Source organism: Papilio xuthus, unplaced genomic scaffold (assembly GCF_000836235.2).
Source record: "Papilio xuthus unplaced genomic scaffold, Pxut_1.1 DF826115.1, whole genome shotgun sequence".
NCBI classification, from domain to species: Eukaryota; Metazoa; Arthropoda; class Insecta; order Lepidoptera; family Papilionidae; genus Papilio; species Papilio xuthus.
In genome coordinates, this window is record NW_013532534.1 from 783834 (window position 1) to 811131 (window position 27298).

Here is a 27298-nt window from a genome sequence, read left to right on the forward strand (position 1 = left end):
ATTTTGCAAGATTTTTATGGTCTTTTAATAATTATTTATAACTACCCTCAATATCTCTACTACTTAAATTACATAAAATAACTAATTAATGTACTTATTGATTTCTTCATAGGTTAAATGGGAAAATTTTCATAAACTAATTAATAAAATGTAGCTTGTGCTAGTAACAATGGCGAAAATACGTGAATTTGTAATAAGTACCGCTGGTAAGTACGTATTTTGCAGGTATGCGTATTGGAACTAAAAAGACTAAGATAGAACTATTGTTCTTCATTTTTTTCATGGAACCTTTTCAACCTTTTTCTATGTTCTAGAACCTTTTTACAATTTGCCTGATTTAAAGTTAAATGATAAAGCTGAAGATGCTTTATATGATTTTATACATAATTCTCAAACATATTTGCTTCAAACCAAATTGAATAAAGATATCTTGGACCTGACCACTCAAGTAAGTATTAAATGAAAAAGTAATACATTTGAAGTGCCATATTTGAAATGGGTTTACTCCCCTATTGCTGAAACCAGTTTTATGTTTCACACCTTGCTTTAATAATAGTAGAAGAAATAAGAACATTATATCTTACAACCCAAATGTATTTTCTATCATTTCTATTCTCATTTTTAGATATGTGTGTTCCAGCATTGTTCCTTAATTCTTTTTAATTAATTTCAGATACAATGTGACATACAAAAATCAATTATTTTTTACAAGACATCACCAGTAGACCTGTCAAAACAAGAAAGCATAAATAATATCAACATTATAACAATAACTACAGGGGCAGCCGAATCTTTATATCAGATTTTGAGACAAATATTTAGTCCATTATTAAGTCTGGTAGGTATAGAATATTTGTTTTAATTAAATATTACATTATTTTTAATTTGTAATTGTCTAAGACTCAATTAATACACAATTTTCTTTACATTTTGGACTGTTCAACATATTTTACCTTTATTGTTTTTGACAAAAATGTACATTACATGCCTCATCTTAGGTACCTGAATACCTAATCAAAACCATTATACAAAATTATGGTTATCTCCCTTTTTCTCCTTGACAAAACAGAGACAATGGACAGTCATAGTTTACCTCTACAATATGGTCAAATCTGGCAAATAAATTTCACTACTTTGTTAATTCAATGTCAGTTTTTTTTTAAACTGTCTTTATAAATATGAAAATTGCAATGAAGTAAAATAGCCATATTTCATAATTACTATAAAAATATAATTGTTTTAAATGTAATTTTCAATTGTACATTATTTATTATGTAGTTTCTGTTCCTCATATTACTATAATTAAAGATTATAATTTGCCGTCTCGCTTTTTATAGTTTGAATTATTGCTTGATCTTAAGATTTCAATTAATAAATTTATTTTATTTATATCCCTGTCTTTTTTTAGAGGGTTTTTAGAGAAGTTAAAATCAATATAACTTTTAAAGTTTTTTTTTTTATTGTAATTTCAGGGTGATGATTTGTATACGAACAAATTACAAAAGAACCTTACAGATTTGGAAACTAATTTAAGAATATTGACCCATGGCAAAAATAATGCAAATATTAATGGTAAACGCTGAACTTTACATATTTACTCATATTTCTGCTCTTTCATTCTCTTCTTAATTTTTCTTAATCTCATATTATAGTAACTTCTACTAATTGTACAAATACAAAGGAACTAAAAGAAAGTAAGCATAGAATTATACCTTCCATGGATGTTTTGTTTACTTGAACATCCTGTATTTATCCAGAAATTGCTAGCTTTAAACTAGATTTTACAACAATGATCATTGGTGTTTATATCACAATAAACAACAGGTTAACTTTTTTATACTAGAATAATAATACTTTTCAGTTATTTTGTCAATAGAAGATGAAGTTGATTATTGGAGAGCAATGGCGGATAAACGTGAGACATTAAAGAAAGAAAGAGAGGCCGCCTCAAACTATTGTGTGCTTTTTGAAGACATTTGTGAAGAAATAAAGTATGTAAACTTCTTTCTAATAAAATATTTCTCTATTGCTACTTAGTCTAAAAAAACTGTCATTTGTAGTGAATAAAATGGGTGTACCCACCCTGTCTTGTTAAAGGAGAAATATATATTTTTCCTCCGAGGTCGAGGTTCAAACTAAGTGCCATTTGCGCCCGGCCACCTGAAGCCCGGTGAAGCTGTAAATGCCTCTTCAAGGCAAACAGTAACTACTTTTTTTCCTCATATTGGTGTATTTCCTAAGGTCAATGCAGGCTAGTCCAGTTTATGAGATAAGAGATAATGCGGAAAACGTCGGTGGGATTTTGGATGACATTTGGCGATGCACCATATCACCGTATTCTCAAGATAGAATGATACACATTTTCGACATTATTGGTATGTGATTTTTTTTCCTGTTACTTTTATAATATAATATTTTTTCTTTTTTACTAACTGTCGCCCGCGTCTTTGTACACGCGAAAATAAACTTAATAAGTAGCCTATATGTTCTTCAAGACTTTGCTGTATATCAGTGCCAAATTTCATCAAGAACCTTTATAGAGATACTTTTAATTTTTTTGTTATTTTGTTATTGTTAACAAACGTTAACAATCATCCATCCATCTAAACATTCGCATTTATAATATTAGTAAGATGTAATGTGTGAGAATATTTTTAGGTCATATAATTTGTAGTATAACTCAAAAAATATTGAGTGGTGTTGATCTGTGGAAGGTTCATAATAGTACCAAAGATGATGAAGTTTTGAAATTGATCAACGAAAGCCTTAACGTAACGCAGACATGGATTAGTGCGTGTCTGTCACTCACAGAGACATACTGGCCGAACTACGCGCTACATGCTTGGAGTGGTAAAAGCTATGTACCACAGTTTTGTATGAATTTTCAGAAACGTGTGAATGAGGTAAAAATTTTCCTTTGTATGCTTTACTAGCTGTCGCCCGCGACTATGTCCGCGCGGAATTAAAAAAAAATTGTAGCCTATGTGTTCTTCCAGACTAATATCTACTTCCATGCCCAATTTCATCGAGATCCTTTCAGCCGTTCTGGAGATACTTTTAAACAAACATCCATCCATCCATTCAAACATTCGCATTTATGACATTAGTAAGCAGTAAGGTTACATTGTTGTCTTTGTGTCTATCTGTTGCATTTATTAATGCTTTTCTTTTTAGATTCATGACCTGCGTTCTATACATAATCAGCTAAATAAGCTGTTGACTAACAAAGAAAGATCTGAATTGAAAACTGATGAATTATTCGAGCCTTTTACAAGTAAATAATTTGTCAATTGCCTCATTTTATAGCTAAAAAGATAATTCTAGTCTCTTCTATATTACAAAGTGTGAAATTTCTTTTTCAGACATAAATATTTGGATTTGTAACGGAAAAAATCCCGCGTGGGAAAATGCTGTGCTGAGATTCTCATCAAACTTACGGCCATCGGAAGCAAAAATTGCTGAGAAGCTGAGACCACGCCTCCACAACACATCTACCAAACAAGTCAGTATGTTATTCCCCGCAGTATCTTAAGCTCCTTTTCCACTAAGGGAGAGTGGCGGTCGCGTCTTTTATAGTACAAAATCATTGCTTTTAGTAATAGCAGCTAGTCGTTCCAGTGGAAAAAGAGTCTAAGTCTCTGTTTTATTGTTTTTATTTTTATTTAAGAAGTGTTTGTTTTAGATGCTGTACGAGTTTATGCGCTACAAGACTCTGATAAACAGGCCAATAGTGAAGCAGTCTCTGAGCGGCGAGCTGGAGATTTTCGTATCGTCACTGGCTTCGTTAATACAGGGCGTACGCGATCAGTTGGAGGCTGAGGACTTACATATCAATATGTACCAGCCTCCCGAGATGTCGCCCCTCGTGCAGCAGATACAGTGGGCCAAGCAGATGGAGGCTAAGGTATTTTGTACCTGTAACCAGGTACCTTGGTAACCTGGTATCCCACTTTGCTAATGATACTATGACAAATGTCGACCACAAACCACATAAATTAGAAGCTTTTAAAATTTTTACACAATAATTTTTTATATGCTTGTTTCAGATAAAAGATATACAGATGTGCAATGAAAACTATTTAAAAGAGTTTCAAGGTAGCGAGCAGGTGTCTCGACTTGCTGATAAAGTATTGAAAGATATCAAAAACTTGTATACGCAGCTCCACGAAGAATGGTCCAGAGATATTCAGGTTATTGTTTTCACGTGCATCTAAAAACGAAATAACGAATAAAGTATAAAACCATTGAATTTCTTTTATATTTTGTGTATCGGTTCAAGCGAAGCCGTAGCAGGTTGCTAGTAAATATGATCTATTTTTTATTTTTTTCCTTGTCGTTAGATTAATATTTGTCCGTTAAATCATAATAGCATTAAATGTGTTAAACGTATATTTGCTCGTAATTTAACATCAGGCGCAAGTGAAGAGTGGGTCGCTGCAGCTGAGTGCAGAGAAGCCTGTGGTGCAGTTCTCTGCACAGAGCCGGCTGCTGGAGGTGAACTTCAATCCGCGCCTCGTGTGGACGGAGCTGGAGGCGCGCGCGCTCGCCGCACTCGGCCTGCCCGCCCCGCACGCCGCGCACGCCATTGATACACTCGCCGACTCCTTGAAGTATGCCCGCGATCTGCAGCAGGTACACCTCGCAGTTAACTCTTTCATTATAAGTGTCTTGAGTGCTTTTCTACGGCCTTAGCACCCTTAACTTAGGGTGAGCGCCAAGCCCCTCGGTGGGGACGTATAGTGAGCTGATGATGTACTGCTTTTCTTAATTTTGTTTTGATTTTACTTATTTTATTTACAAAACAAAAACCTTGGAAGCGGCTCCCGACACATATCTAGGGGAACATAAGACAAAATTCTTGTTCACAAAAAAATATATAAAAATCCTGAAGTGATTATTTAAAATTAAAAAAAAAACAAACATAATAAAATAATGTTCCAAGAGGGTGTCAATTCTAGGTAGCATCATTCCACAACACCTTGGGCGAACGTATGATCCCGTCGACACGACCGATGATGCTGCAGGCGGCGCTGGACTTGGCCGCGCTGGTGCAGGATCACAGGCCTGTCTACTGGAACGATATAGACCAGCTCGCCGACTATACAGAGAAACTGAAGAAGATGGTTCTCAAACTGGAAACGCAGGTAGGTAACAGAATTTTATATTTTTGTTTGGTAAAAAATGTTCATACTAATGTTATGACGTGAAATGTTTCAGAACTCATACTTGACGAGTCAGCACATCGCCATCAGGAACATTGTGGAAAAACTGATGGATACCGAGCTGCTCCTCAAGCAAGCTGATTGGAAAAAGAACATCAAACATATTAGAGATATCATTGAAAAGGTATGTTATGACGTTTTTAAGCTTACAATATTGGGATCAAAAACAAGTATCTTACTAATATTATAAATGCGAATGTTTGGATGGATGGATGGATGTTTGTTTGAAAATACCTCCAGAACGGGTGCACGGATCTCGCTGCAATTTGTCATAGATGTAGAACAAAGTCTGGACAAACACCTAGGCTACTAATTAACTTTTTTTTATTCCGCTTGGACGGTGTCGGTGCGGGCGACAACTTGTAATTGTAAACTCATATTTTTTATTCTACGTTTACGTATGCAATTGTTTTTTTTTTATTAATATTTCTGTATGTAGGTGGAAAGCGAAGGCTACAAGAACAGTGAGCAGTGGCGGTCGCACTGGGACTGGCAGCTGTGCAAGGCGCTGGAGTGCCAGTACATCAAAACCCTGCTCTCCCTCCACACGCACTTCCCGCACGTCAGGGTCGATCTCGTCTTACGGTACATAATACTGAAACAAGGGGTTCTGAATCTTGTATCGACAAATTCGTATGTATTTTTGCAACGCCTCTATCGGGAGTATAAGTAACTAAGAAATTTGCGGACACAAACTTCATTTTGCCGTACGGTGCAGCAGATTCAATAACAACGAAATGGATGGGAGTTTGGAAGGTAGCTTCATAATTTAATAGTTGTGATATTGCAGCGGTCGCATGGTGGTGTCTCAGCCGGGGCTGGAGGAGGTGCGCGTGCAGCACTACCACCAGCTGCGCCGCCTCGTCTCCCTGCCCGCGCACTTCCTCGCCCTCAGCACCGCCCTCCACAACAAGCAATCTATATTTGCATCTATCGTTGATAAGTAAGTCTTAGTTTAACAAATCTCTTAAATCCTATCTTTTCTTATAAGGAAATGGAAAGGTAAATGAAATTGACTGAGGAGGGGACGCATAAGAATGGGAGATTTGTCCTATGTGATATTGTGTGCGTCCCTTCCGCCGGTTAAAGGTAGACAACGCATTTGCAGTTGCAGATATCTATGGGTTCGTTTGCCACTTACTATAAAAAAAAAACTAACAGAGACCGAAAAAAATTACAAATTGTTATGAATAATTGTCTACAGCTTTTAACATTAAACAAATAAGTTTTAATAAGTAACAAGTTACTTTCCAGACACAGCTGGTTGGGCAACAAGGCGGTGCAGCAGCTGGAGAGTGTGCTGTCAGCACTGCAGGCTACGTGCGAGATGTGGACGCGGCGGCTGGCGCTGGCCTGCGTGCCCGACCTGGACGCACTGTGCGCGGACACGCTGCAGCTGCCTGAACACTGGGAGACCAACTTTAAAGCCTGCAAGGCGTACGGGCAGGCCGTCGCTAAGATGACTTTGTAAGTGTTGCTTTATATTTCTACTACTAATGTATAATACTACAAAGATAAAGCAACTATTTCTACTTACTAATTAGATAAAGCAACTACTACTTATTATAATAAAATAAGCGCTTTGATTCGTATTGTAACATCTTTGTAATATTACAATTCAAAATGGTACCATTTTAAATACTTTAACAATGTCAATTTGGCTTTATGGTGAATGCTGAAACTGTATTAATATGTTTTAAAACTTGGATTTATGATTTTGCTGGTTGAATGCTGTAAATATGTCATGTTTTCAACCTATATATCGTGGTTTATGTAACTATTATTTTATCTATCTAGTTTTACATAAAATTAATCACACATTACTAATTTCCATAAAAATTTCATAGCGAGGATGAGAAGATATCATGGATAACGGTGGGCACGGCGACATTGCGGCGCGAGTTCGAAGCGCAGACCCGCAACCTGTGGGCGTGTCTGATGTCCTCCTTGCAGACCAGCTGTAGGAACGACTGCGCTGACCTGGACGCCTTCGTCGCTAATGCCACGCTTATGCTGGATAACAAACCACTGCCTAAGAATGCCAAAGAACTAGCTGAGATAAGCTTCAAACACCAGGCGTTGCAGGAAAAGTTGCCTGAAGTAAGAAATTTGTTTGTTTTTAGTATTTTAAGCAAGTTTTATTTAAAATTCTTACTATTATCATGTGATTAACTTATGAATTTGCATTCTTGATTTTAGTTAGAAGAAATGGTGGATAATTTGAAAAGAAAAGGCCACATGTTACGCACATGGGGTGGCGACCAATTCGTCGACCACACTGTGAAGGAATGGCAAAAGATCCGAGAGCAAATGTTAGCGCAGCAGCAAATGTTTCAGCATCAGGTACCATTTTTGTTCCTTTTCATTTTTAGTGTCAATGAACGGTGAAAAGATGGCGCTGTAATTAAAAATGTAATGTTTGCAAAAATCACAATTGACCAAAATATAAAAATCTTTTAAACATTCTAATAAAACTACGAGGTATCCTTTTACGTTTTATTTCAGGCGGAAATAGTAAAATCAAGTCTGAAAGGAGAATGGGAGAACCTTAACACAAGTGTGGAGGCGTGGGTGTCCCGCTGGGGGCAGGCCAGGTCGCGCCTGCAGAGTGCGCAGGGCGCGGACTATACTGAAATGCTTGGTCGCTGTCACTCCGTCTTCGAAGCTCAACAGCAATGGGAAAAATATTTGTCCGAGAAAGACGAATTGATGTAAGTACTCGCACTTCTCTTAGAAGTAAGAGTCTAGAAATATAAAGTTATCATATATCTTGGCGGCTCGGAACATCTTGTTTAACAGCTGTGCAGATTACTATTTTAGCTGTGGGTCGGAGAGGGATGGAAGGGATGACCTTGAGCCGTCGATGCATTACAAAAGACGTATATTAGTCTATTTAGCCATTAGCTATCGGTATTTAGTTCATAAAATAGTTAATGTTTATAGGAAAGAATGTAAAAAGTTCAATATGGATGTTACAACATCTGATACTTGGAATGAAGCTGAGAAACTTATGAAGGAGTTTGTGGATCTGTGGGCCGTCTTCAAAGAGTATAACGAAGGTATGATTACGAATTTTTAATAATAATAAGCAATTAACAAATTAATTTCCTAAAAATTTCCAACTCGCGTTTTGTAGACATTTAATTTTAAACTACTTTGTATTTATTCCTAAATTTATGTCGTCGAATAATTATTACAATTATAAAGATATTTTTTTTAGAATATGAATCTATTGGTGAACAAGAATGGTTGGTGTTTCAAAAGAAGTTGCATTTATTAGATGAATTCTGCAGCAAGTGGTGCGCGCGTCTCGAGCCTTACACCTCTGTCACATTGTTCCTAAAACATACACTAGATAGATATAACGTAAGTATTTTTTAATCTGTCATTATTACTACTATTTACTTCTTAATGCATTTGTTAAAAAAAAAAACTACTGCCTAGTAGGAAACTCCTGTCTACAATTTAAATAGTATCTAGTCTACTTATCAAAGTTTAAAGACTACATCACAGTTGAGCCATCTTACCTATCTTATAAATGCGAATGCTTAGATGAATGGATGTCTAAAGATATCTCCAGAACGGCTGAACTTATAAAACAAAGTCTAGTCGTGCGGACGAAGTCGCAGTCGTGGAGTCTTTAATAATTGATGATTCGTTTTCTATGGTATAACTTTTAGGATCTAACCATATCACTAAAGTACTTACGAGGGTCTGAGTTCACTGAGCATCACTGGAGGGAAGTGTTCAGTCTGCTAGACGTCGAGTACAGGCCACCGGAAACACTGAAACTTAAGGATTTATTGAACGCTGCCGATAACATCAAGAAACATATTAAAGCTTTACAGGTAATCATTTGCAGACTTGAGATATTTTAAAATACGTATAATTGTATTGTTGTTTAGATAAAGACATTATCGTTATTATTTATACTTAGAGATAGAACTAAACTGTGTTTTGTTTGTTATTTAGTAAATGTTTTTGTGTAGAAAATAAGTTCATCTGCATCCAACGAGTCAGCAGTGAGAAGTGCGCTGAACGAGCTGGAGGTGTGGTTTGCGGGCGCGCGGCTCGCCCTCGCCGCACACACGGACAAGGCCAAGCGACCTGTCACCATCGTCAAAGATTTCAATGATATACTTAATAAGGTACTCAATATCTATTAAAACAATGATAAATGAAGATCTCTTAAAGTTGCAAGATATATAGAAATTTATTAGCGCGATATCTACGAACCTATTTCTTGTCTCTATTGGAATGAAATGCCTAACACACTTTTTCATTTTATACATTAAACTAACAGTAATATGAAAAGATTTTTAACTTTGCATTTTTCGAGAATGAATGATATAGTTAATATGTAATGGTAGATCGAAGAGAAGCAATGGGTGGTGTCGTCAGTGGGTGGGGGCGGAGTCGGGGGCGGGGGCGAGGCGTGCGCGCGCTGGGAGGCGCGGCTGCGTGCCGCACGCGACCTGCTGCGGGCAGCGCACCGCGCGCAACGCAGGTATGTGCTACTTCATTACTGCATATCACTCGATTATTGTATGCTGATTTCATTCATAATGCACAAATATTTTTTTAATGTTCTTGTTCTATTTTATGTCGTGGGGGATTTAAGAACTACACTTCAAATTGTGTTATATTATGTATTTATCGGTCAGACTATAGTATATATTAGGCAAATGTAACAAATCCGAGCATATTTTCTATGGCTGACAACATATTGTAATAAATCGTGAGCGTGTCTGTTGTCGTTTCCTTGAGACTGCTTATTGTCTTTCTAACTTAGTTGATATGAATTAATGACTTATTATGCTCCTTAAAATAGACGTCCTATTTATGTTGGTGTACAACAAAAAGATTCTGATTCACCTTTGTGACTAAATTATTTCAGTGTGGAAGACATACAATTTGTTTATTTTTACGCTTCTTTTTATACGACACAAAGAATTACACAAACAAAATTGATCCCTAGATCGATTTTTATGTTAATTATAATGTAATTTGGATATATTTAAAGATTGACAGCTTGCGGTTTCATTGTTTACTTTTTGTATTTAAAATTTTGGATTCTTCAATACGCTTCTCTTGTGTTGTCACACCGAATGGCATTTTCAAACTTTTGTAATCCAATACCTTACTATTGTATTGTTAGGTACAGTCTTCTTACTTTTGTTTTTAAAAACAATAGCGTTAAAAACAATTGTTTAAAATAAAACAATTTACAGATTCACTTGAATTCCCTTAATTTTGAATGCAGTCATAATATGAGGCGTGAACACGAAAATATTCTTTTATATTTTATCAATTATTTATGTCAGCAATATAGTGCATAAGGTCTTACATCAATCAGATGAACAATATTAATCGATTAATAATCATTATCGGGTTGACCAATGCCTAAAATATGTCTTACTGAGCACTGGACACAAGAAATTAAAAGTAATTCCATTTTTTTATAATATAAAGTGGCAAACGAGCGAGCGGCCACCTAAAATCGCTGAAATAGCGAAGTGACCGTTGCCCATGACATACGCAATTGCATATGCGTTGCCTACCTTTAATCGACGGAGGAGAGGATGCACAGAAAGAAAATATTTTCCCTTCCCACGCATCCTCTCATCCGGAAAGTCCACTTCCTCTTCCCATCCTTTCCTTATAAGAAAAAGGGTGGGAAGGGAAAGAGGACTAAATTAGGCCTCCGGGACGCACACTCATCAGACGAAACTCGGAATTGAGTAATTCCATACAATTTATATAAGTATTTCGGTTTAAAATGTACGCTAAGATATACATAGCACTGTCAGGATTCCACGTAATCAACCATTAACAAAATTTGCGCGCTACAAACATGTGCACGACAGATGTGTCCTTTACTATCCTTACCGTATACTTTGGCTTCCAAATCTTGTGTCCTTATATTATTATTCTGTTTGAAGTTTTTTTGTTACCTTAAAACATTAAATAAAACAAAATTTGTGCTTTTTCTGCAGTACCAATTAAACACTCAAGTACTCATGACTTACTTAATATAGTTAGATGTAGTTAATAGTAGGTAATCCTTTTAACTTATTTAACCTGGGAATTTATTACTTTGTGCTATCATCTACGCTATTGCGGCATGCATTTGGGACATGCGCATGCGCATGACGTAACTCGACACAATAAACCTACTGCAGCGATTATTATGGGATGTGAGGTTGAACGAAAGCGCCTAACTTATCTCGACAACACGCGGTCACTGAACTAGCATCGTACTTCCTTCTCATACTAAATTAGGCGACAAGCTATAATAATAATTAAAGTGTAATAATTTAAGCATTATAATACTATTTCAGTTAAAAGTGAGGAATATAACTAATTAGATTTGTCTTATACCATTATTCATTAGTCTATTTATTCGTCATTTTTTGTCATTTCCATACAGTATTTTAGGTCATTATGATGTCTATTTTTCATTCGATACGAATGTATATTGTTTATTATATTGCAAATGACGTCATCGCTTTGGTATTATAAGAACAGTGACACTCTTATGTCACGAATGTCCTTGACTTTCTGGTCTATGATCTTAATGATGCAACATGCAACATATAAATAAAAAATATTTATTAGTATTAACTAATTTTAACGTGTAAGTTCAGTCGTTTTCAAATAGGGTTTTTCATGTCCTACATTAATCTCTTTGCTCTAAGTGTCGTAGTATATCTAAATTTCTTCTGTAATGTATGCAACAAATCCCTGAAGTTTCGCTATACGCCGCGACACCGCGCATTAACTACCAGTTATATTGAGGATTTATGAGCAATCTGCGATAAATTTAGTTCTAACCTAACTCCCTCATTTCCTGTTTAGGCCTCCTGTGACATTTTTACAATTTTTGTTTGCGGCGATAAGTTAAAATCGATGTTCTGTGTGAGTCGAGCACTTGATAGAAATATGTTGTAGGTACATTTGCCAGTTTACAGTATAAAAATTATTTAACAGATACAATGTTAAAAAAATGTGTACATCAGTTAAGGTCTCTCAGATAATGAACAGGGAATCGTTATGAGAACATTTATCTGCCTGAACTTTGACATCATAACCGCGTTTTAAGAATGACCGCTTATCGATGTCAAAGCGTTCATTCACAGCCGTTGTGACATTAGGATAAGGGTTAAATTACTAAGCTTACAAATACCTAGGTGTCCTGTTAAACAGTTGTTAAATAATATGGACGAATTGCTAACCTTTTTCTTTTTGAAGTCGGCTAAAAATACCTAAAAGAAAGGATAAAGGCCTACCCTGATTTCGACATCTTTGACGTGTTCGCAGACCTTTGTTTTGGAGGTTCATTCAGCAAGGGCAAAAGATTTGAACAATAAACGTACGACCAATAATTCTTAAGCTCATTTATTAAATTGTAATTGGTAACACTATTCTGTTAGGGCAAAATAATGTTTAGTGAAAATATAATAAAATGTCATAACTATTTTACGTATTTGGAATTTAGTTAAGTGTTTGTTTTACATTATAATAGACTTTAAAGTAGTATATTCTATATGATGTTATGTTTCTATTCCGCTTGAAACAGATAAGGGGGTTATCGGTTAACTGTCGAAATTGTAACAAGTTATCTAGTTTTAAAGAGGCCGATTTTTATGTCTATTTTTGCTTCGTGATCACTCGTTGTAAAATTATACCAGTTCAAAATTGACTTAAGTACATTTGGGAAACCAAATATTTGTACATACGATGTACTTATTTACTTCTTTTAAATAATTTTTTACTTAATAAATTTTAATTAACGTATGTATAATTTTTCATACAAATCTAATAAAAAATACGTTGTAGATGGCACAAAGAACATTAACAAAAAACACAGAACATTAATGTTTATTATTATCAAACTTATAATTAATATTATTTTACTAATGTTTAATAATTTTCAAATTCAATAATATGCAGAAAACATCGAAACATTAGGTCTCCAAAGTTTACCCTAAGACACTAAAATAATAATTCGAAAATGTTAAAAAAAAATTCAGAAATTATAACATATTTTCAGAAATGTCACTATTTAACATTTACTTTATAGAGCCACGATAGCTGCCCTTTCCAATGTTCAGTACCATGGAATAAGCAATTGCTCACGTTTGGTCCATTTAACTTAATGAATGTTGAAGCTGCTTTATTATACTAGATATTTATCTTTTTCGACATGAATAAATAAAAATTATGTTTGATTGTGAGTTCTAAACCACTAGAAAGATTTTGATGAGGTTTTCTTTAAAAACTCTAATTATAGGACGCCGTTGAAGATTTATATCCTGAAAAACCTAAAAAATGTTAATAGAATCATTTCATTCCAAATTTTATGAGCAATTTGAAATCATTTTCCTTTTTTAAATAGCTGTATATTAAGCACTGAGGAGTTAATAGTTTTTCCGCATTAGTTAAGCGCGGGTTTGTTTTGTATGTTCGGTATTATTGCGCTTTTTGTATCGTTTAATGAATTAATCGAATAGAGGACACAATAATTAACAGCTGTCGATTCATAAATTTAGTGTATGAAGAGTGTGGATCGCGAATGTTTTATCATGAACGGATGCGCTGGCGGAAGAGTGTCAGCCGCTGTAGTAGGTATCGTCGCCGCTGCCGCCGAACCGCACAACGTGACCATGCTACTGACATATTGAACATTGTTAAAAACATAATGAGTTTTATTCGTAACGTAACTATCGAATAGATGGGAATGTGAAGGTACGAGACCATGTCAGGAATATGCACACTGAAATCTGTAATTATACAGACACGTACATACTTGTATTATTTATGTGGTTACATTAGAAAAAGAAAATGTTATATTTGCCGACATTATCAAGGTAGCCGATCAATATTAAAATAAAAAACAGATAACCGTAATAACTACCTGCTTAGGACAGAATTCTCTCTTGCAATGGCACTCTTTTGTGACCTAATAAAAGATCTTTTTAATTAAGCAGAAACAAAATTAAACTATAATATGTTTGTGTTTATTTCATATTTTTAACATTTCATTGAAACTTATTTACAAACCTGTTTTTTTACCTAAACTAAATTATAAATAATACAAAACGAAGTAATAATTTTGCGACGGTTGTTAGCAGAAGGAAGCATGTTAGTATGGCATAATGACCATAACAAAAAGCGCATCCCGAAAGCGTCGTTATTTTTGTTGCTTAGTGCCTGAGATCGGCACGAGCGCGGCGGGCGGGAGCGGTCGTCGCCTTGTACAGGTCCGTACTCGGTGCTAAAGAATAAATTCTTGAAACTTGCCAAAAATTTTAAACATATTAGACGATGTTGCCCTACAGATGGATTCGATGTTTTGAGTGTTATGTTTATAACGAAAGCTTTATTACTCGAAATCAACCTCAAATCTTTATTTCTCTCTACATAGATATTTAGATTTTAGAATTTATAATTTAAATATGTGAAAGCATTAATTTTCACTTTTAACATCTTTTGGTACTTGCATTCTTTGCTAGTGGTTAATACCTAAAGATAAAATGACCTAGCATATTAATCCAATTCAAAAAAACTGTTTAACACGAACGCGATGCCACAATAATCGACGACACTGCAAAGAAACTAGATCGATAACTTAGGTAATATTAGGTGACAATAAATAATATTAAGAGAAACGTTTAAAGTGTGACAAGTGCCAGTGAAGTTTGAATTAGTAGAAGCTTGTACCTAGAAGAATTTAAAAAGAGCTTTAATGCGTAAGAACGGCCCTGCTCCCTAGAATGGAGGCTGAGAAGCGGGGGGCGGGGGCATGAGGCGCGGCGGCGCGAGAGTGCGGCCGGCGGCGGCGGCGGCCCCGCGCCAGTGCAGTGAGCGGCGCGCGGGAGCCACTACGTGCTATGGCTCTACGCGCATTGTTTGTGGCCGCGCTTCTCGCCGGCGGCGGCGCCGTCTACAACCGTGAGCGCGATCGACAACGCGCTGATCCCCGCCTCCTCGACCGCGCATGTGAGCTCAGCTCTTGCTATCCTGCCACAGGCAATTTGCTCATCGGCCGCGAATCTCGGCTGTCTGCGACGTCGACGTGCGGCCTGCATCGCCGCGAGCGATACTGCATCGTCTCGTACTTGGACGACAGACTCCGAAAAGAAAGGGAAACCTGCTTTACGTGCGATTCTACGAACAAAACGATACATAAACCTGACGAAAATCATAGAATACAAAATATTATTTACAAATTTTACCCGGGAACGAGATACAGATCATGGTGGCAGTCTGAAAACGGAAAGGAAAACGTATCCATTCGGCTCGACATGGAGGCTGAATTCCATCTTACACACTTAATAATACAATTTAAAACATTTCGTCCAGCTGCTATGTTAGTTGAGAGATCTTTTGATTTTGGAAAGACATGGCGCGTCTATCGTTATTTCGCGCACAACTGTGCCGAATCCTTCCCGTTAGTGCCGCGACATTCCCAACGAAGCTTAACAGAAGTGGTGTGTGATTCCCGTTACTCCGGCGTCTCCCCGTCCTCTGAGGGTGAAGTGATATTCAGAGTGTTACCTTCAAATATAAATGTGACGAATCCTTATTCGGAAGAAGTGCAAAATTTGTTACGAATGACAAATCTTAGAATTAACTTCACGAAACTTCACACTCTGGGCGATGATCATCTTGATAATCGAGCCGAAATAAAGTTTAAATATTATTACGCTATATATGAAATGACAGTACGAGGATCCTGTTCGTGCTATGGTCACGCTTCGAGATGTCTACCCATGCCTGGGGTCGAATCGAAAAATAACATGGTACACGGCCGCTGCGAATGTACACATAACACTCGCGGATTAAACTGTGAATATTGTGAAGATTTTTACAACGATTTGCCATGGCAGCCGGCCGTCGGACGAACGTCTAATGCTTGCAAAAGATGTACATGTAATAACCATGCTACTACTTGTCATTTTGATCCAGCGGTTTACAATAAAACCGGAAAAATAAGCGGTGGTGTATGTGACAATTGTCAACATAACACAATGGGTGTAAATTGCGAACGCTGTCGACCTACTTTTTACAAAGACCCCAGTTTGGATATACAAAATCCAGACATATGTAAACAATGTGATTGTGATCCAGAAGGTACTACAGACAGGGAAGTTTTGTGTGATGATGAGACAGATCCCGCAAATAACAAAACCGCTGGCCGTTGCATGTGTAAGAAAAATATTGACGGAGCAAGGTGTGATAGATGTAAGGATGGCTTTTGGAATTTCGATCCACTTAATCCCGAAGGATGTGAATCATGTACCTGTAATAATCTAGGCACAGTCATTGAAAGAGGATGTGATCCTTCAACGGGTAATTGTTTCTGCAAACGTCATGTTACTGGCAGAAATTGCGATCAGTGCCTTCCAGAGTTCTATGGCCTCTCGGACAGTGACGACGGGTGTCTACCCTGTGATTGTGATGTTGGTGGATCAATCGATAGAGATTGTGACGTTATAACGGGACAATGCAAATGCCGTCCGAATGTATCCGGCCGTCGATGTGATACACCCATACAGAACTTCTTCGTAGGGGCTCTCGATTCCATCGTTATTGAAGCTGAATCAAGTCAATGCGATTCCCAAATAGACGATAATGCAATTCAAAGTCAGTTATGTCACGTTGTAATACGAGAAAACTTCCCTGATGGCCGTAAGGAGACGTGGACCGGTCCAGGATTCATGAAAATACCGGAAAGTAGCACTCTAGTTTTCAAGATAAATAACTTAAAAACGAGTATGAATTACAATGTACTGATTCGGTATGAGCCGCAGGCTCCTATGACTTGGGAAGAAGCCACAATTTATGTTAGGAGACTTACGCCAATTGATCCTGATTCGCCGTGCGCAAATGTGCGGCCTGAAGATGACACAATTAATACCTATTTACCAGCAACTCAGCGTAGTGTCTTAGTCAAACCGTCTATATGTTTAGAAAAAGATAAAGAAACTGAAATAAGAATATATCTAGGTCGCCAAGATGGACATTCATTTAATACTAGAGCCTCTATTTTGATCGATTCAATTGCACTTTTGCCTTCTATCGATGATTTACCTTTCTTGTCGAACGGAAGTTACATGAGGGATGAATTTGATCGTTTCAACTGTGGCGATTCTTATTACTATGATCTTAATAGAGAAAACATACCCGACGTTTGTAAAAAGTATCATGCTAGTATAGGATTTTACATAAGGAATGGCTCCGAATCATGTCAATGCGATCTTACAGGATCAAAGAGTCACCAATGCGATCCGTACACTGGATACTGTCAATGTGTTGAAAATATTGTTGGTGCTAGGTGTGATCGTTGTGCTCCTGGTACGTATGGCTTTAGTAAGTTTGGTTGTAAGCGTTGTGATTGTAACAGTATTGGAAGTCTTGACAATTTCTGCGATGCTACGAGCGGACAGTGTAAATGTAGAGCAAATACTTACGGTCGAGCGTGTGACTTATGTCAACCAGGCTATTTCAACTTTCCAAATTGTCAACAATGTGACTGCAATGGACATGCGGTTGAATGCGATGACAAGACTGGCGCTTGCAAAGAATGTAGAGATTATACAGAAGGTCATCGTTGCGAGAGATGTGTTGACGGATATTATGGTGACCCTAGACTTGGAGTTGATATTCCTTGCCGACCATGTCCTTGCCCAGGTATTAAAGGTGATCCCAATAAAAGCAGCCACGCTGATCGCTGCGAGTTAGATCCAGAAACAAAAGATGTTGTTTGTGATTGTAAAGAAGGATATGCTGGGCTTTTGTGTGACGTTTGCGCTGATAACTATTACGGTGATCCTGTAAAAGGCACGTGCGAGAAATGTGAATGCAATGAAAATATAGATGTCACAAAACCTGGAAATTGTGATCCGTATACTGGAAAATGCTTACAATGCTTACACAACACAGCCGGTGAACATTGCGAAATTTGTGATGAAGGATATTATGGAAATGCTTTGGAGAAATCATGCTACAAATGTAACTGTTCAGAATTGGGCACAAACTTTACAACAGGAAATTGTGATCGTATAAGTGGACAATGTCCTTGTTTCAAAAATGTTATGGGAATAAATTGCGACCAATGCACTGAAAACCACTGGAGAATAGCTCTTGGTACAGGATGTGATCCTTGTGAATGTGATCCTATTGGATCAGTTTCTCCGCAGTGCAACCCATACATAGGTAATTGTGATTGTAAACCAGGACATGGTGGTAGGCAATGCGATCAGTGTCAAGAGAATCACTGGGGTGATCCGAATATAGAATGCCATGAATGTGAATGTAATTTATATGGATCAGTGACTCAGCAATGTGTGCGTGAAAACGGTTCATGCATTTGTAAACCTGGAATTGGTGGTTACAATTGTGATATTTGTGCTAGAGGATACCTCGGTGATGCTCCTCAATGTTATGCTTGCGGCGAGTGTTTCGACAGCTGGGACCGAATAATCGGAGATTTGCGCACTCAGACTGAATACGCTATTGGGAACGCTAGTAAAATAAAAATTATAGGAGCAACTGGAGCATATACAAGAGACTTTGAAGAAATGACTAAGAAATTAGCAGAAGTTGAAAATACTCTCCAAAGTGCCAAGCAGGGACAGAGTACGGTAAAAGATTTGCTATCAAATATTACTAGCTTACAGAATCAATTGGCTCAAGCAGACAAAAAAGTTAAAGAGAGTAATGATAATCTTAATGATATAACGTCCAAAATTAATTTAGGTAATGTAACACTTGACGGTTTGAGATTGAGTATTGAAAAGTTAAAAACAAAGACTATTGATTTAGGAAACAACGCAACCAAATTACAAGAAGCCAATTTAGAAGGCGCTCTTAATTTAACTCGTGAAGCTAAACAAAGAGCATCTAAAGCAGCGGACGAAGCGGAAAATGTCCAAACAGTTATAGCTGATACGGATCGTCAACTTAAAAATACAGACAGATTAATAGAACTACAGTACTTGAATTTTAATAACACACAAAGTGAAAATGATAAGAAATTGAATGATTTGCAAGAACAACTATCGAATTTGGAGTCGCAGATACCAAAAATAAATGAAAAAATGTGTGGACAAGAAAGTGATTCTTGTGATATCTGCGGTGGAGCAGGTTGTGGAAAATGTGGTGGAATATCTTGCGACCAAGGTGCTATAACAAAAGCTGAACAAGCACTAGATTTTGCAAACAAAACTGAATACAGAATAAAAGATCACGAACTTAATGCCGAGGATCTATTTAGATCGATTTCGCAAGCAAAACAAGATACAATTGCAGTACGATCCCGAGCGAAAAGTTTACTAGACGAAGCTAAAGACTTTAAAATATCTGCAGAAAGAGTCACCAATGAAAGCCATGAATTAACAACAGAATTAAAAGAATTTTTATCAAACACTTCTAATACCCCAGCTGATGTAAGGACTTTGGCCAATGATATCTTGAATTTATCTATTAGAATCGAACCAAAAGAAATCACAGAACTATCGCAACGAATTAATTCCACCGTTTCACAACTTACCAATATCGAGAATATCATAACTGAAACAAAGCCTGACTTAGAAAGAGCGAAAGCTCTGAAAACAAACGCGACAGCAGTTAGTAACGAAGCTAATTTGACCCTTGGAATGGCTAATAAAGTTTTAGAAGCTTTGGATGAAGCTCAAGCCGCACAAGATGCAGCAGAAAATGCAATCGACAAAGCAAATAATGATATCGAAGCTGCTAAAAGTGATTTAATTCCTATTGCATTGGAAACCGAACAAGCTCAGAAAAAAGCAAAGGAAACTATGGAGGAAGTCGAAAGTCTTCGCTTGCGGCTCTCAGATTTGCAAAAAAATAATTTAAAAATTGAAAGTGATGCAGAACAAGTTAAACAAGAGGCAAACGATGTAGTCAATAGAGCCGAGGGAGCCGAACAAAAGGCCAGAGAGCTTAGACAAAACTTTAAGCAGACGAATATGTCTCTTGCCGAACGTGCGAACCAAACATTAAACTCCCGAGAACAAGCCCAGCTGTTGCTAAACCGAGCAACAAAACTTGCCAGTGACACCCAAATGCAACTAAAACTGTTGACTAATATGGAAGAATTGTATAACGATCATAATGAACAACTTAATACACTAGAGAAAGAAATTGGTGACCTTAATACTCAAATGAACTATTATTTATCCGAAATCACAAAGCGCTCTGACTACTACAGATCTTGCACAACATAATGTTTGTTTTAAACAAAAATATTTGTTTGTTTCGTGTGCCATGTTATTTTGACCCCAATACATTTGTTTTTTTTTTATGTTTAGCAAATTTATAATATTTAAAAAGAGATTCAACTAAAATATTCTATTATATATTAATTTTATAGTTCTTTTCAACTAGTTTACACTTTAAATATATTTTTATGTTCATTTTGGTTATAATATGGATTTCCTACATTATATAACGTTGGGATAAGATGAATGTTCAAATGTCATACAATTATATGAAGATGATGTACTTATGTTAACTATCTAATTGTGATTCTAATTTAACCATATCTTTGTAACTTCAATAGTAAAACAATAATATAAATTATAAATCAACTTAAATAATTCTCGAACATTATGAACTGGATGTGTTTAATATTTTTTTCTATTTAAGTGTTAGACTGCTTCCGATTGAACTTATTCCAAAGAATTACATATAGTTATTGTAGAGAGAGTTGTATTAATTAAGATTTAAGATAATAAATAATGTCACGTATAGTACGTTTTTAAGATACTCTTGAGTTTTCAGTTTATGTGTAAGCTATGAGATATATTTTGCATTTATACCTTTTGTATTGATTTTGTAAAAATAATTTATCATCTTGCCCTAGTGTAACTACTAACATTTACTTATATTTGTAACATAGATATGTTGTTTTTGATACATTTTGTCAGCAGTACCAGCGATACGTACGAGGCATTTATACTTAATTGTACTTTATTATTAAAGTTGTCCAACAAATACTTGTGTTTTATTTAATTCTTACACCTCCTTTTTTAACCTTATTAATTTTAATAAATTGTTTTAGGATTTACAATAAATTGTCAGGATAATAAAAAAGTAGTAAATTTTACAGTTTATTTCAGTTTCCATGAAATTGGAGCAGTTTGCGTGAGGGCCAATTATGATAATTAGTGATGACCTAATGATGATTTTGCTTACATGACTAATTTAAAAATGTTCTGTTTCTGCAGAATTATTTCACACACACAACTTAAAAAAAAAACAATGTTATATTTTATCGAAGAATTAACAAACACAAATGTCGTAAAGATTTTTTCAATTATTTGTCGTAATTTTTTACATTTTATTCTCCTTACCTTCATATCAAACATAGCTCTACATCAAAATCCACTAGCTCTTAATGCTAGGGGAGTGATTTGAATAAAGCGAAAAAGCAATACATGTAAGAGGGGAAACTTAATAGAATGCCGTACTATTTCAATGCTTCAACAGTACAGGTTTTTGTTGTAGGCAATCAGTATAGACAAAACTTATCACAATAGCTAGGAATAAATTAAAAAACAAACATTTAACATGTCGTTCAATATTTGAATTCCGCGCTTTTCTCGAAGCTACATTCCTAGAAAAAAAAATCTGTACAGAATCGGGAATTGTCATGTTCGTGTTCGGAGTAAGCCATGTTCAAGACGGTATTTAATTTTTATATTTTCAGATGGTTATACTTAGAACCGATACTGAGTAACGACGACGGCGAGTTGGGTGCGAGATTCCGAAAGGTTGACCAGGGCTTCCGCCAAGTGGCGCGCATTCTTGATTCTGACCCTCGGCTATCCGGCTTGCTGCAGTCCGCGAGGCTCCAACCTACGTTAGACTCCATATCGGAACAACTTAACGCTTGTCAGTCTGCTTTAAATCAGTACATTGATGTGAGCATCCTTATTTAATCACTGACCGATCTAATTTTTTAAAATGAAAAAGCCAAGCTATTGCCTGTTGTTATGGTATATACTTGATGTTATGAGAATGATATCTATATGTATATTCGCTGCTTTCGAAAATAAATATATTTTTAGTTGCCTTAAAATATGAAAAACGTAAATAAAGCTAAGAAAAAACATAATTATTATTACATTTCCAATAAGTCACAAACATTACTTGCAGATCAAAAATAAAATACAATGCCTTTGTAGCAAAAACCAGTTTATTTATAAATTGAATTTTAAGTTAATTATTTAATTTTTTACCTTTACAGGAGAAACGGTCGGTTTTTCCTAGACTATATTTCTTAAGCGATGATGATCTACTGGAGTTGTTGGGGCAGGCGAGAGCCGGTGCAGAAGGGAGAGAGGCTGTCATGCAGTCGCACCTAAAAAAACTCTTCCCCGGTATAACAGGCGTCAAACTGGGACCTTCAGGGTTGTCTATCACTGCACTATGCAGCCATTACGGAGAGACCTTCCAACTGGATCATCCAGTCGATATAGATTCCCCTGTAGAAGTAAGTTTGTTACCACTTACTGTTGGTTTCTGAGACCAAGATCTTTGACAAAACAGATATAGCAAAATGTTTTAAACAGGGACTTTGGTCTCAGAAACTCACGGTTGCAGTATAAACATTAATTTAATACTATTATATGAACAATTCATGTCTCACAGGTGTGGTTAAAAAACCTGGAAAGCGAGATTCGTTCGTCCCTACAAAACTTGACGCTAAACTGCTTAGTGACGGAAAGTACCCACGCACAGGATCCCTTCTCTTTGCCGACGCAGATACTTTGTTTAGTGCAAAACATACGTTTCACTGAACAAGCGGAAAAGGCAATCACCACAAAAGAACTGCACAAATTGATAACTAGCGTAGAAAAAGAGAACGCGACTTACGCAGCAGCGGAGATTGAAGATGAGAGTGAGAAAGAGAAGCGACAAGCTGTGATACTGCAGTGTACCCACTATATGTCCGTAGTGCGGACTCTCATAGACAATAATATAACTTCCATAAATGATTGGCTATGGCAGAAACAACTCAGGTAGTTCAAGTGTTATTAAAAAAAAACAAGAAATGACAAGCTTAGCTTACTTTTTTTATTGCACACCACCACCATAAATCAGTTTTCGAGAAATAAAAAGAAATTAATTTGCTTATTGGATAAAAGCTCAGATCAATGTCTGGCTGTGAATAATGTTTACTCAGTAATATAGTAGCCATAACTTGTTGTATGTCGCTTATTATGTCTATGTCTGCTAAAACATAATTCTAAGAAGAAAGGAACGTTCTTAACTATTTGAATACGTTAAAGATTTATTACAATTTCCAGATTTTACTTACGAAATACAAAAGAAATATTTGCCGAAATGGGACTGGCTAAAATATCATACTCGTACGAGTATCTCGGCGTAAACACTGGCCAGTTTGTACGCACACAACTTGCTGACGAGTGCTTTTTAATATTAACTCAGGTATAACGAATGCAATTCAAAATTTACTATTTTATTGCGTTTAAACCAAATATTAAATATTATTCATGGTAAAATAACATTCTTATCAAAATGTGTTAAAGGCGTCGTATCTGGGATCAATGGGTAACCCATTCGGGCCGGCTGGTACTGGGAAAACAGAATCCGTGAAGGCGCTCGGGGGCCTTGTGGGACGTCTCGTGCTTGTATTCAATTGTGACGAGGTAAATAATTATGATACTTCAAACATACTTCTATGAAATAAACATACATATTGAATATAAAACTGTAATAAAGGCGATGGATGCGGAGTGTATGGGTCGTCTATTGACCGGTCTGGCTCTGACTGGTGCGTGGGGCTGCTTCGACGAGTTCAATCGCTTGTCTGGTGACACGCTGGCCGCCGTGTCCCACCAGCTCACCTCGCTCCTGGCCGCTATGCAGAAAGACACTAGCGCCGGCGACGACGCACACGCACTGCTCAATGGAAAACACGTGAGTCTGCAAATTTGATATATCTTTAAAAAAACAAGAGGTAAACAGGACAAAGGATTTGAATATTCATTACAAAATAAACTGACGACAATTCATAGATAACTAAGGAAACTATTAAAATTTACGATGCATCATACTATGTATACTATAAATAAAAATGAGTATAAAGGCGTATGATTTCGTGCTATAATCGCCTACTTCGAGAGCTGCGTGTCCGTTTCTTATCTTTAATATAAAAATAATAAAATGTTATTGTTTTATATACAGCTACTTGTTTTGTATATCAGTACTTGCTCAGGAAGTTAAACAATAAGTATTTTGATCGGTCAATAATCAGGTGAAAGTATCATCGTGGTGCGGGGTGGCGGCGACCATGAACCCGTGTGGGCGAGGGTATGGCGGGCGGCGCGCGCTGCCGGCGGCGTTGTGTCGTGTGCTGCGCCCCGTCAGCATGGCGCAGCCCCGTGGGGACCACCTCGCCGCGCCCCTGCTCGCCGCACACTGCCTCGCAGATCCGCACGCTCGCGCACAGGACCTGCACGACGTATTCACTATGGCGAGGTACACATCAAACCGATTCGTGCTGAAAAGAATCTTCCTTGCATTTTATTTCTCCTAAAAATTTTGTTACTTTAAAATAAAAATTATGTCTTTATCCCTAAATATTGTTTATCAGCATGTTGCTGAGCGGGCAGCGTCACTACGACTGGGGGCTGCGCGCGCTGAAGGCGGCGGTGGGCAGCTGCGGCGCCGCCTTGAGCACGCTGCGCCACGCCCCCGAGCCCCGCCAGCGTGCCGCACTGCGCCGCCTCTTGAGACTCAACAACATCTCTAAACTTACCACCCACGACGCACAAAGGTTATCTCAAAAATAAAAAATAAATTATACGTTTGTTTTATCTTGAATATTGCTAACATTATTCCTTGTTTTTTTTTTCAGATTTGAAAACATTTTGTCCATGGTATTTGCCGGCGTGCCGGAAGAGGAGACGACTGTTGATCCAATAGTTGACGCATTAAACTCCGCTGTGAGAGATCTTGGATTAATATATAACAAAGACCAGGTAAAATAAGGATGTAAATAAATACAAAAATATTGTATTACAATTTTGTAATTTGTAGATTTTATAATTAATATATCATGTATATATAATGTATAATATAATAGAAAATTAATTTCCAGATCCAAAAGAGTATGGAGTTGTACGAGCAGCTGCAACAACGTATGGGCGTGGCAATCGTGGGACCGCCCGGTTCGGGGAAATCGACCATTAGAAAATTACTTAAAACTGTAAGCTTGAACAATTCGAACAGATAATAATAAATAATATTACACAGATGTAACGACAATTTCAATTAATTTAACATACAAATGTCAGGCGCTGTCACAACAAGGGCAAAGCATAGCTGAGTACGTGATATACCCGAAGGCGATGAGCCGGCGCTGGCTGCTGGGACACATCGAACCCGACACCAGGCAGTGGACTGACGGCGTCATCTCCTCTGTCGCACTGCAGCTTGCCACTCAACCACACGGTCAGTCAACACCTATACATCACATACGAATATCCATATCATCACCCTTTCCTGTTCCACTTACGCAGGGTTGGCGCACCAGTTTTCCGAACTCCAAATCAATTTATCCACCGTGATCTCAGTCGTCACTTTCATCTCTTCCTAGGCCTACCTCTATCTGTGTACTCTTCCACCCTCATACTTAACGTTCTCCTTGTCACATAATATTCCTTCCTTCTATTAAATGATCGCTTCGTTCAGAGGTTTCATCGTGGGTGGTGTGCGACGGGGAGGTGGAGCCGGAGTGGGTGGAGGCGCTGAACTCTGTGCTGGACGACAACCGGCTGCTGACGCTGCCGTCAGGCGCGCGCGTGCTGCTACCTCACAACGCCCACTTCATCTTCGAGACGCACTCACTGGACCACGCCTCGCCAGCCACCGTCTCCAGGCTCGGGATTATACTACTCAGGTACTTTTGCTTTATCTTGATAAAAATGTCACAATTTCTGCGATTTTTTTTTAATTTTGTATGTAAACATTAATAGACTGAATTGTTTACTTTTATTATAATATTATCTATAGTGAGGAGTATAGTTGCGCGGAGGAGGTATTGGAGAATTGGATGCGTAAAGCTGAATTCGAATCAGAGTTGGGGAAGTTAGCGCTACCCATATTGCACCAAGCAATTAAGAAATCCATCGTCTGGTTCGAGAAACATAAATCCGATGTCACTATGAAGCTTTACACTGTTACTATGGTAAGTCGAATCGAACTCGAATTTATATGAATTGAAAACTAAGCTTTAGTTTTCAAATCAAATAATAAAAACTTTTTCGAAATTAGTATTGTTTCCATCAACTTGTAAATGTAAGTTACGTTTGTTAAATAGTTACAATATTTTAATAATTGAATTTGTTTATTCCAGGTGAAGCAAATATTGACTCAATTCGAACATGTAATGGACAACGACGCAACCAACAACGTCGGTATATCCCCTGAAGAATTAGTTTACTTGTCTATACAACGAAGCGTGTTGGGAGTTATAAAAGAGAGTGCACTTGACAGCTTTTATACAGAGGTAGGCAATGTTTTTATTATTTTAAAATACAGTATAAATTGTAATATTTACTAAAATATTAATTTTTTTCTTTGTGTATCTGCATTAAAAGGCCTGTGTATATATGGTAGATATCGTGTTACGTGGGCCCGGCGATGGGTGGGCGTGGTCCGCGCGGGCAGTGGGCGGAGGCGCTGTATCTATCTCCGCGCCTCGCCCACTGCGACCTCGTACTGCGCGCGGCCCTCGCCCAGCGTGCGCACGCGCTGCTCATAGGACCACACGCCTGCGCTAAGAAGTTTGTAAAATAAAAAATCTATCGCCTTTAGTCATTTGTCCCTCTGCAATTGATTAAGCTATTATAGTAATAACACTTTTAAACCTTTCTTTCAGTATTATGGCCGAATATGTTTTGAAGGAATTTAATTCGACAGTCATAACGATCGATTGTACACCGATTTTGGAGCCCGCTGATGTTATCGCAGAACTTAGAAGGGTAAGTTGTACTCAAGGAGGTACGTCTTACAAC

General features: G+C 37.2%; 3 protein-coding genes across 3 annotated transcripts in view; all 3 read left to right on the top strand.

Moving 5' to 3' along the window:
* Positions 1-9661, top strand: LOC106123216 (cytoplasmic dynein 2 heavy chain 1-like; the record flags this gene model as incomplete). The annotated part of the gene is made up of 25 exons (XM_013319448.1): positions 1-206; positions 315-448; positions 674-838; positions 1473-1572; positions 1862-1991; positions 2242-2375; positions 2659-2903; positions 3175-3274; positions 3363-3502; positions 3683-3904; positions 4047-4190; positions 4414-4632; positions 4959-5144; positions 5218-5346; positions 5662-5807; positions 6013-6165; positions 6477-6689; positions 7070-7322; positions 7422-7565; positions 7728-7933; positions 8166-8281; positions 8443-8588; positions 8903-9070; positions 9212-9370; positions 9593-9661. Coding segments are annotated over exons 1-25 (3858 nt in total), but the record flags the coding sequence as incomplete, so codon positions are not given.
* Positions 9662-27298, top strand: part of btv (dynein cytoplasmic heavy chain beethoven) — a 22678-nt gene continuing 5041 nt past the window's right edge. The window contains exons 1-17 of the mRNA XM_013319449.1: positions 9662-9729; positions 21961-22174; positions 22501-22746; positions 22905-23275; positions 23564-23705; positions 23807-23926; positions 24000-24197; positions 24535-24758; positions 24874-25056; positions 25138-25261; positions 25381-25488; positions 25577-25733; positions 25974-26181; positions 26295-26469; positions 26638-26790; positions 26901-27067; positions 27163-27265. Coding sequence (XP_013174903.1) covers positions 22603-22746; positions 22905-23275; positions 23564-23705; positions 23807-23926; positions 24000-24197; positions 24535-24758; positions 24874-25056; positions 25138-25261; positions 25381-25488; positions 25577-25733; positions 25974-26181; positions 26295-26469; positions 26638-26790; positions 26901-27067; positions 27163-27265 — 2577 coding nt within the window. The 5' untranslated portion in view covers positions 9662-9729; positions 21961-22174; positions 22501-22602. The remainder of the gene's footprint in view (positions 9730-21960; positions 22175-22500; positions 22747-22904; positions 23276-23563; positions 23706-23806; positions 23927-23999; positions 24198-24534; positions 24759-24873; positions 25057-25137; positions 25262-25380; positions 25489-25576; positions 25734-25973; positions 26182-26294; positions 26470-26637; positions 26791-26900; positions 27068-27162; positions 27266-27298) is intronic.
* Positions 15067-21245, top strand: LOC106123375 (laminin subunit beta-1). Its single transcript, XM_013319635.1, has one exon. It carries the CDS (start codon positions 15116-15118, stop codon positions 20474-20476), a length of 5361 nt encoding a protein of 1786 aa, XP_013175089.1. The 5' UTR covers positions 15067-15115; the 3' UTR covers positions 20477-21245.

What these genes read in the sequence shown, in the direction of transcription:
- LOC106123375 (XM_013319635.1), top strand. Translation starts at nt 15,116, where the DNA reads ATGGCTCTACGCGCATTGTTTGTGGCCGCGCTTCTCGCCGGCGGCGGC.